Below are 10,561 nucleotides of genomic sequence, written 5' to 3' on the forward strand. Positions count from 1 at the left end.
GTCGATGTAAATGTCGAGGTCTCACTTTCATGGAAATGTCGATAGAAATATCGATAAAATGTCGATGTCGATAGATATTTCTAGAAAAATTATAAAAATAAAAAAAATATTTAAATTAACAAATAATCATTTAACCATTTCTGAATAAGTTAAAAGTGATTAATATTAATATTATGTTTATATTAGTGAAATTTTGTTGATATTTTTTATACTCTGTCGATTTTTTTTATAATATTGTGGAAATCTCGATTTATCCCTTGTGTTGATGTCGAATCCATGAATATATGGACATGTCGACAGGGTAGGTATATAAATTTTGTGTTATAATTTATCTTATTTTAATCTAAAAATAGGCAGTTTATATATTGTAAAAAAAAAACCCATCAACTTTCAGTTTTCAAAAATTGAAAAATATTTGTGAAATTGTAAGCAACCCTCCAAAAGAAAAAAGATGACAAATGTTATAAAACAAGAATAAATAGAATAAAAAATATAGCTCAACAATTAAAAAATCTTTGTTAATTATGAAAGAAAACTATTTTTTAGCTTTTCAAGATCTCATTTTTTTTCCTCTTCACATCCTTCGTTATTTGAACATTTTCTCGCCCTCCCAATTTACCATTATTTTCTAATATATTTTTCTCTCTCATTGGGTGAGAATTCAAATTCACGACTTTTTATACTTAACCAATTTATTCATACTTTATGTTGGCTTGGCCATTTTTCTTCTCTAAAGGTCTTTCTTAAATATCTTTCCTCTCTAATTTATTATCATCGTACAATATCTCTCTAAAATTTTTATCTCTTTTAACTTATATATGCTTTCATTCGTTCTGTCATTTCTATCTCTAACGTGCATCTCTCTTTTAACTTTTTCTTTCCTAAAATTTCTCTCCATATACAACTTTTCTTTCTCTCGCACTAATATAATTCTCTTTTAACTTTTTTTTTTACTCTCTAACTTATCAATTTCTCTCTAACATATCTCTTCCTCTCTAACTTTTTCTCTCGATCTCTAAAATCCCTCTTTGTACTCCTTTTCTTTCACCTCTTCTAACAAATCTTCCTTTCTATACCTCTCCAACTTTCATATCTTTCTCTCTCTGATTTAAAAAAAAATAAAAAATAAAAACCCAACATACATTATATCAAACCAAGAAAAAAAAAATTACCCAAATATTTAGTTTCAGTGTCTAAGTAACTCATTTACAATAAAATTAATAATATATATATTGATTTGAAAAAAGAAGACGAATCTGTAGACATTTTTCGTGCAAAAGGACAATTTTGGTAATGAGATAATTCAAAGGAACGTACAGAATTATAACATGTGAAATTTATGCAAATTAGGTGGCAGGGGTGATGGGGCCTACTTGAATAATTTTCATTGTCGTTTTTCTTCCAACATTTTCTCTTCAAATTTTCACACATTTTTTCAAGCAATGGGGAGCTTGTTTTCCTGGCTATAAATGGCATAACGACTCCTCGACTTTCTCTACACAACTCCTTTTCTACTACGGAAGAGAAGAAAGAAAGAAGAAGCGAGAGATCTAATGAGCATATTCGGGTTGGGAGGAAAGATTCTCGGGGAGGTCGCTAAAGGCGCCGGTGAGGCCCTCAGAACTACCGGCGACATCACTGGCTCGATCATAGATGCCGGAAATAACATCACCCAACGAGCCATCGGCGATATCACCGGTATCGGGAAGAAGAAGATCAAAGGGAAGGTGATTTTGATGAGAAGCAATGCCTTGGATTTCACTGAGTTACACTCCACTGTCGTTGATACTTTCGTTGAGCTGTTGGGAAGTTCGATTGTTCTTCAACTCATTAGTGCAACTAGTGTTGATCACCACTGTAAGTTGTCTCGCTCTGCTTTTAGTTCCGATCAAAATACCTCAAGTTATCTATATGATAGTAAATTCCGTCGATATTTTCATATATGTATGTGATTTTGACATAAGAAAAATGAACAAGTTATTTAAGTAAGTTTAAATACTATTTTGGGTTACTCTACCTTTCGAATTTGGTTCAACTTTTGTTTATTTTAATAATATATGTACTTTTGAAATGTTGGGTTCGGTCCTTATACTAGTTACTGTTTTAGTTTCTTCATTTTATTTTTATCAAAATTTTAGTATAGACCTCTTACTCACTAAATTTCTTGAAATAATACAACTATAAATTTGTGTTAAAGAGTTTCTATCGTGGATAATATTTGTATTAAAATTTTATAAATGGAGACCATATTTGAAAGTACGATGACGAAATAAACATTTTTAAAGTACAGACCAAAATGAACAAAAAATTGAAAGTACACGGACCAAAATAAACCAATGCTGAAAGTACCATAGATCCATTTAAACCAAACAAATATTAATGAAATATAACTAAAATGAGAATAATATCAATATTAATAATTTATAATTCATTTGAAAATTATAAAATGTTTATCCATTAATTTAATCATCGCTGCAAATTTTCTATTCCTATAAATTTTTCCGAAACAACACCGATACTTTATCATATTTCCATCTACATTTTTCATAAAACTGAAACCTTGATATTTAGAAAATCTTAGTTCTTCCTATATGTACAATCCTTTCTCTATCTAATTAATACGAGATTTTGATCGCATTTCCAACAATCTTACCGACGCAGCAAACAGCCCGCGAGGGAAAGTCGGAAAAAATGCTTACTTGCAGAGGTGGGCGACCACAATGCCACGGCTGTTTGCAGGAGAATCTGTGTTTGAAGTTAACTTTGAATGGGAAGAGGGCTTTGGACTTCCGGGGGCTTTCTACATAAAAAATGGCCATACCACTGAGTTTTATCTCAAGTCCCTTACTCTTGACAATGTCCCTGACTATGGAACTGTCCATTTTGACTGCAACTCATGGATTTATCCTTCACGAAGATACAAGAAAGATCGTATTTTCTTTGCCAATAAGGTGATCATTTTTTATCATCATCTTTTGTTTTATCTCTCTCTTCCTCGATTATTAATGTTATTTTATGTTCGATAGACTTATCTTCCGAACGAAACACCAGATCCACTCCTTAAGTATAGAGAGGAGGAGTTGCTGAATCTTAGAGGTGATGGAAAAGGAGAGCGTCAAAAATGGGATAGGATCTATGACTACGATGTCTACAACGACATTGGCGATCCTGATGGTGGTGCTAGCCTTGTTCGTCCCATTCTTGGAGGGAGTGAATATCCTTATCCTCGTAGAGGAAGAACGGGAAGACCACATGCAAGAAAGGGTGGGAATATTTTCACCTCTCGTTTATAAATAATTATAAAAAATTGACAACTAAGAAAAAGGGAAGGGGAGGGTCAATTTTTTAACATTAAATCTTACTGTCCTGCAAATATCTAAATATTATTGTTTATAAATGAATTTTTAAGTGACGAAAGATGTTAAATCAATTGTGTTTTACAAACGGTTACAAACCTAGCTCTATGCATCTAGTTTTCAAAACTTTAAAAACATGCCAATTTTCAATTAAATTACATTGTTAGCTGTTTTAATGAAATTTGATAAGCATTATTTTTCTTTGAAATGTCTATCACACATCAAAAAATAATTACAATATGTGGTAGTTTGCAATTGTCTTTATTAAGGATTAAGAAAATAATAGAATGTTATTTAACTGTTTTCTTTTTCTCAATTTTATTAATATTTAACCCAAGTTTATGATAGGAAAAAAGTGAGCAACCAAATATGTGGCCATATATAGCCAAGCATGTCTGTTTGGTGGGATATACATATGTAGGAAAAAAAATATTTTTCAATAATTTGAAGATAAAAGGTATACTTATACCAATTTATTTTTGGGATAAAAAAAAGTACAAAAGCACCCTTATTATTAAACCCCCATTTTATACTCATTCTATTTTCTATAAAATAAAAAAAAAAACTAGATCATTGTTTTCTTAAACTAACCATTCATCTATTTTTTTTTGGTTTTTTGTTTTAAATAATAACTAAAGGTGTAGAACATTTCTCCATCTTTTGGGAACCACACAATACCTTATCCACTTAGTTAAAAAAATTTATTAAACCGTTACAAAGAATACTTTTAGTAATATAACAACAGAAAAATGTTATTTTGCCAACCCAAGCATAATTCAATTGATTTAATTAAGACATATATTCGATTAGAAGTTGTGTGATTCGTTTTGTGATACTCATACGTGAATTAAATTTAATCAACCCATCAACTTAAGGTTTTGGGTTGAATGGTGATTTATTCATACTTAACATAGTATCAGATTGCGAGGTCAAGTGTTCGCACCGTGGATGGTTGTTTCCTCCTCATTTATTATAATTTCCGCTTGTTGGCAAAAGCTTAAGCTTGTGAGTTTGTTGGGATTTTCCATACGTGCACCGTTGAACTCAAATTTTCTTTTATTTTGCAGATCACAAGTCTGAAAGCCGAATGAAATCGGTGGTGGGGTTAGATATTTACGTACCAAGAGATGAAAATTTTGGACACTTGAAGATGGACGATTTCCTTGCGTATGCATTGAAGTCACTTTCTTCATCTGTCACGCCAGGCCTTCAAAGTGTATTTGATTTTACTCCATTGGAATTTGACAAATTCAAAGAAGTTCATGATCTCTATGATGGAGGATTTCCCATTCCATTTAATGTTCTTAGGAACCTCACTGAAGGCCTAACACCACCCATGTTCAAAGAACTTTTAAGGACCGATGGTGAACGATTCCTCAAATTTCCCCCTCCTCAAATCGTCAAAGGTATAGACTAATTTCGAATTATATGCTTGCATTTATCGAACTTTTTATTTAATTAATGTTTCGATTTGGGATACATAGATGATAAGTCTGCCTGGAGAACTGATGAAGAGTTTGCGAGAGAAATGCTGGCTGGAGTGAACCCTATTATCATCCAACGTCTTCAAGTAATCTATTATATGTTTGTGTTATTGATGGTTATTAGTTTCTCTTAATTTGGAGGGTTTATTTTGAATTTGTTCCGTTCTTTCAGCATTTTCCACCGTTGAGCAAGCTCGATCATAAGGTTTATGGAAACCAAAATAGTACAATCACTGAAGAACACATAAAACATGGTTTAGATGGACTCACCGTCGATGAGGTGATGGTCATAAAAATTCCCATTTGCGAATGAAAGTAAAATAAAGGGTTGATTTGATTCGATTTGATATCAACAGGCAATGAAGCAAAACAGGCTATATATATTGGATCACCATGATGCATTGATGCCATATCTTAGGAAAATAAATTCAACATCTACAAAGACTTATGCCACAAGAACAATACTGTTTTTGAAAGCTGATGGGACTTTGAAGCCATTGGTTATTGAGCTGAGCTTGCCACACCAGCAAAAGGATGAATTTGGTGCCATTAGCAAGCTATATTTTCCAGCTGAAGAAGGAGTTGAAAGCTCAATTTGGCAACTAGCCAAGGCTTATGTGGCTGTAAATGATGCTGGGTATCATCAACTTATCTGCCACTGGTATAAGCCAATTCTATATATATATATATATATTTTTCTTTTTGATATTTGTGAGTGTCTGAGCCAATCTACGTACATTTTGACTAATTTCATGGGACAACGGTCTGATCCTACAATATTTGGTGTCAAAAAATACATAGTAATTAATTCTTAAGGTAGGTGGTCGTTATGAGATTTTAACTTGGATCAATAAGTCACTCATGATAGTTAAATACTCATTATTGTAGAAAATTATCTTATTAATTTATCACTTTTCTTCTCAGATATCTATATATGAATTAAATCTACACCCTAATCCATAAACTTAAGCTTTTAGGTTCATTGGTGATGATATTAGAACAAGAAATCCTAGGAACCGTGTGTTGTTATGTTATTTCATTCCTATTTATATTCATTTTCTATTAGTTGGCATTTGAGCAAATTTTCAAGCCCACAAGTCAGAGGTAGTGTTGAGATATCTATATATAAATTAGATTTAACATAACTCATAAGCTCAAGTTTCAAGTTTTTGGATTCGTTGGTGGTTTAATCATGTTAAAGATTTTTATTTTGAGATCATATGAGGGGGGAAAAATAATGGCGGGTCTTATTCTTAGTCGGGACCCACAATTGGGTGGGGCTTGTTAGACTTAATTTTTTCTTGGAACCATACGAAAAGTTTTTCAAGTGAGATGGAGTGTTGAGATATCTATATATGAATTAGATTTACCATAACATAACTCATAAAATAAAGTTTTTGGACTCGTTGGTGGTTTAATCATGTTTAAGATTTGTTGTGAATTTGACGGTTGAAAATTGTTACAGGTTGAATACACATGCAGTACTGGAGCCTTTTGTGATTGCAACACATCGACAATTAAGTGTGCTTCATCCAATTCACAAGTTGCTTGCTCCCCATTACAAAGACACCATGTTCATCAATGCATTTGCAAGGCAAACTCTAGTTAATGCTGATGGTCTTCTGGAACAAACTCATTTTCAATCAAAGTATGCCATGGAGTTGTCTTCTTATATATACAAGGAATGGAATTTCCTTGAACAAGCACTGCCTGCCAATCTTTTGAAGAGGTAAAATCCTAATATATAAATATTTATTGATTGGGTATGAAAATCACATGTATAAATCTTTTAACCTTCATGAATTTCCATATTAAAATCAATTGGTTACAAGAGGAGTAGTATATATATCTTATAAACCTTGTTATATCCCATATTAAAATCAATTAGTTACGAGAAGAGTAGTATATATATCTTATAAACCTTGTTATATCCCTTACCTTTTGATTTGAGATTCTATAGGATGGTTCGATAAATGCTCTTGTTTTTTGTTACTCGTTTTCAATTTCATTAAGAAACTTAAGCATTTGACAATTATTTTTTATAAACATTTTCAAGATTGTATAGAAATTTTGAAAACAGCAAAAACAAAATTTTTTGTTCCCATTTCCAATTTGTTCCAAAATGTACTCATAGGTGATGCATGTAATTATATTTTTCTTACCAAACAGGCTCTAACATGCCCTCTCAAGATATTGGGGGCTGTTTTGATGGACCCTCGTTTGAGCTTTTTGTGGGCTCTAATAATACCATCCCAAGAAATGAGTAACTCATATATCTTATAAATCTCGTTGGATTCTTTGAAATTGCAATTGTTTTTTATTTCTGTAGAGGGGTAGCAGTTGAAGATCCAAGTTCCCCACACGGGGTTCGACTTTTGATAGAAGATTATCCCTTCGCCGTCGACGGGCTGGAGATTTGGTCCACAATAAAAAACTGGGTCATAAACTACTGCTGTCTCTACTACAAAGACGACGCGGCCATCCAAAACGACGTCGAACTCCAATTATGGTGGAAAGAGGTCCTAGAAAAAGGCCATCCCGACCTACAACACAAACCATGGTGGCCCAAAATGCACACCCTCGCCGAGCTAATCGAGTCCTGCACCATCATCATATGGATCGCTTCCGCCCTCCACGCCGCCGTCAACTTCGGCCAGTACCCTTACGGCGGCTTCATTCCCAACCGACCAACCGTAAGCCGCAGACTGATGCCGGAGGCAGGCAGTGCAGAGTACAAAGAACTCGAGTCGAACCCCGAAAAGGCCTTCTTGAGAACAATCAACTCCCAGTTCCAGTGCCTCATTGGGATGTCCCTGATTGAAATATTGTCGAGGCACGCTTCTGACGAGGTCTACCTCGGGCAGAGAGCCAGCGTGGAATGGACTTCAGATGCAGCTGCATTGGCAGCGTTTGAGGAATTTGGAAAACAAGTGTTTGAAGTTGAGGAACGAATTATGGAGAGGAATCGAAACATCAATTTGAAGAACAGAACTGGGCCTGCTAATGTGCCGTACACTTTGCTGATTCCATCGAGCTCTGAAGGGCTCACTGGCAGAGGAATTCCCAATAGTATCTCCATTTGAAGAAGCTGTGTGGTTAAGACCGGGCCAGGTTTTAAGCTACTCGTTAATTACTTATTACTATGGAATAAAAGAGTGTGCTTAAGGTGGCTTTAGGTTTCTAATATTCCGCATTTTGAATTTTATGTAAGCAGTTTATTGTGAAAACAATAAAAATTATGCTTAATTTATAATGTGCGATGAGTGTTTTTTTTTCTTTTTGACGAAATATCTAAAGATTGTTATCGTTGGGTATGAGTGAGAGTTATTGGGACCCTCGTTCTCTTGACTGTTCAAGATAGTATTGAGTTTTGACAAAGGGTAGGCATTAGACTCCTTTTATGCCACTTGATAGAAAAATTCGACAAAAAAAGTAGAAAAATATTAAACAATATTCAAGCGTGATTTTTTTATAAGTAACTTCACTACTTAATTAAGCTTGGAGTTTAATTTGAATTACAATTGATTTACTCAATTAAAATGAATTTTTTGATATTTTATTATTTATTGTTATTTAAATTATTGAAACATATTCCTAATCTTAGATTGAATGTTTATGACAGCTATCTGAAAATTCCTTTTTTATTATTTTTTTATTTTTTACCAATGAAAATTATTTTGATTTTTTTTAAAATTTTATTTTTGAATACAATAATTTGAGAAATAAAGGATCGATCTTCCGACTTAAAAAGAAGGAGTATGCCAGTCATCGTTGAGAGCTATATATTCATGTTGCCAATTATTATTTAAGATGGGTGAATGATGGTAGAATCTCGAGGATAAATGCATAATTTTCATCCTCTTCACGACAGCCTATTTGTGTAAAATTTTTATCATTCTTAGGTATGTATTTGTAAATACATTTTAAAAATACTCTACATTAGTATAAATCCCCATCATCAACCTAAGGGTAAAAATGTCATTTCACCCAATGTTGTGGTACAAGCCCATGCCTCTTGACAAATAGCATCTTAATTAAGGGTTGGAGAGATTCAAATTCTAAAATAAAAATCTTAAAATATACCTTAAGTCGCCAGAACGAGCCTAACTCAACAGTAATTAATATATATCTTCAACTAAGAGTTTGTGAGTACTAATATTACTAGTACTCAAAATTAAAAATTAAAAAATACTAATATTACTAGTCCACCGATTTAAAGCAAGCAAAACATGTCATTAGGAAAAAAAGACAAAATAAAAATTTTAAATTTTGATGTCAATGAAAATGTCGATATCTCAATTTTATGAGAATGTGAAATGAAATATGATAAAATTTTGATGTTGATAGATATTTTTGGAAAAATTATAAAAATAAACAAAATCATAACAAATATTTGAATTAATAAATAAGCATTTCACTCTTTTCTAAATAAGTTAAAATTTATTAAGATTGATACTATGTCAATATTTCGTTATATTTTAATGATATATTTTTTTTATATCTTTTGTCAATTTTTTGTAATATATGAAAGTGTGGATCCATCCCTCGTATCTATGTCGAAACCATGGACGATATATATGAATATCGATGGAAATACGGGCATGTCAAAAAAAAATAATACCAAGAGAAAACCATCTAAGTTCTTAATCGTCTCTTAAGAATGATGCGGTGGCAAGAACCTTGGGCCTTGTGATATCACTTACCATGAGAGCCTTAGCTTCGATTCTAGTCACTGTATTGCTCAGCCCAACAACGAGTCTCCTTATAGGGGTCTATTGTATAAGCTACACGACATCGATTTTGCGAAATAAAAATTAAAAGTTCTTAATTAGTAATATTAAAATATTATTTATAATTTTGTTTTATTATCACATCTTACAATTTCAAGTGACAGATTGACCGTAAGATCAATGAATCAACTTGGACGGTGTCCTCTAATTCACTTGAAAGGTTTCACTTAAAATGGACAAATTTGCGAAATGTTTCATTCCATTATCATTTATAGTTATTTACATGAGCTATATATTACTTACAATAATGAGACCATTGAAATAAAAAATCTAAATTATATGTACTAAAAAAATTATAAATTATATATATATGAGGACGTGACTAAAAAATTATCTTTTTTTTTTGGCAAAGGAATTATCACTACCTTATTAAAAGGTAAAATATTTAAGAAATATTTTAAATATGTTGTAAGCCACCCTCTCAAATGGATTTCGGAATGAGTTATTTGGTTAACTAATTATGAATCGAGCTTATAGTAATTTAAAAATAATTTTCAAATTTTAAGAATTAAAGTTTCACTTGCCATATAACTAAACTCAAATTTTAGAGCCCGAAAGCTAACATTTAATTATTTTTTAGTTAAAAAAGTTTCCATCCGATTTAAAGAAATTAGAGTATGAAACAAGAACAACAACCGACATTTTATACAAAGATAATAATGAAAAAGCTATCCCAATATTATTATTTGAAATCTCTTAGAAAAGCACACATTATTCTTTTAAGAAACGTTTTCTACTTTACAAAAAGTCATACTTTTCTGATAAAATTAAGAAAATATTTACTTTTTCTTTAAATTTCAATCCTTATGGGTTTTTTTTTTTAATCTTATTTTTTAATTGTTGTAGATTACATAGCATTATTGTCCTAGGTTTATCGCTATCCAAATGGGTCGCACGTAGAGAATTATATTTATTAATGTTTAAAAAGATT

At 31.9% G+C, this 10,561-nt stretch overlaps 1 protein-coding gene across 1 annotated transcript; it reads left to right on the top strand.

The window, feature by feature from the left end:
* The first annotated feature begins 1,490 nt into the window (after nucleotides 1-1,490).
* On the top strand, nucleotides 1,491-8,093 carry LOC111018836 (linoleate 9S-lipoxygenase 6). Its single transcript, XM_022295080.2, has 9 exons — nucleotides 1,491-1,857; nucleotides 2,662-2,951; nucleotides 3,027-3,264; nucleotides 4,424-4,762; nucleotides 4,841-4,926; nucleotides 5,013-5,120; nucleotides 5,197-5,501; nucleotides 6,306-6,569; nucleotides 7,170-8,093. Exons 1-9 carry the CDS (start codon nucleotides 1,554-1,556, stop codon nucleotides 7,921-7,923), a joined length of 2,688 nt encoding a protein of 895 aa, XP_022150772.1. The 5' UTR covers nucleotides 1,491-1,553; the 3' UTR covers nucleotides 7,924-8,093.
* The last annotated feature ends 2,468 nt before the right edge of the window (nucleotides 8,094-10,561 follow it).

The sequence above is a fragment of the Momordica charantia genome (assembly GCF_013281855.1).
Source record: "Momordica charantia cultivar OHB3-1 chromosome 8 unlocalized genomic scaffold, Mcharantia_2.0 BLBB01000008.1, whole genome shotgun sequence".
Classification (NCBI taxonomy): Eukaryota; Viridiplantae; Streptophyta; class Magnoliopsida; order Cucurbitales; family Cucurbitaceae; genus Momordica; species Momordica charantia.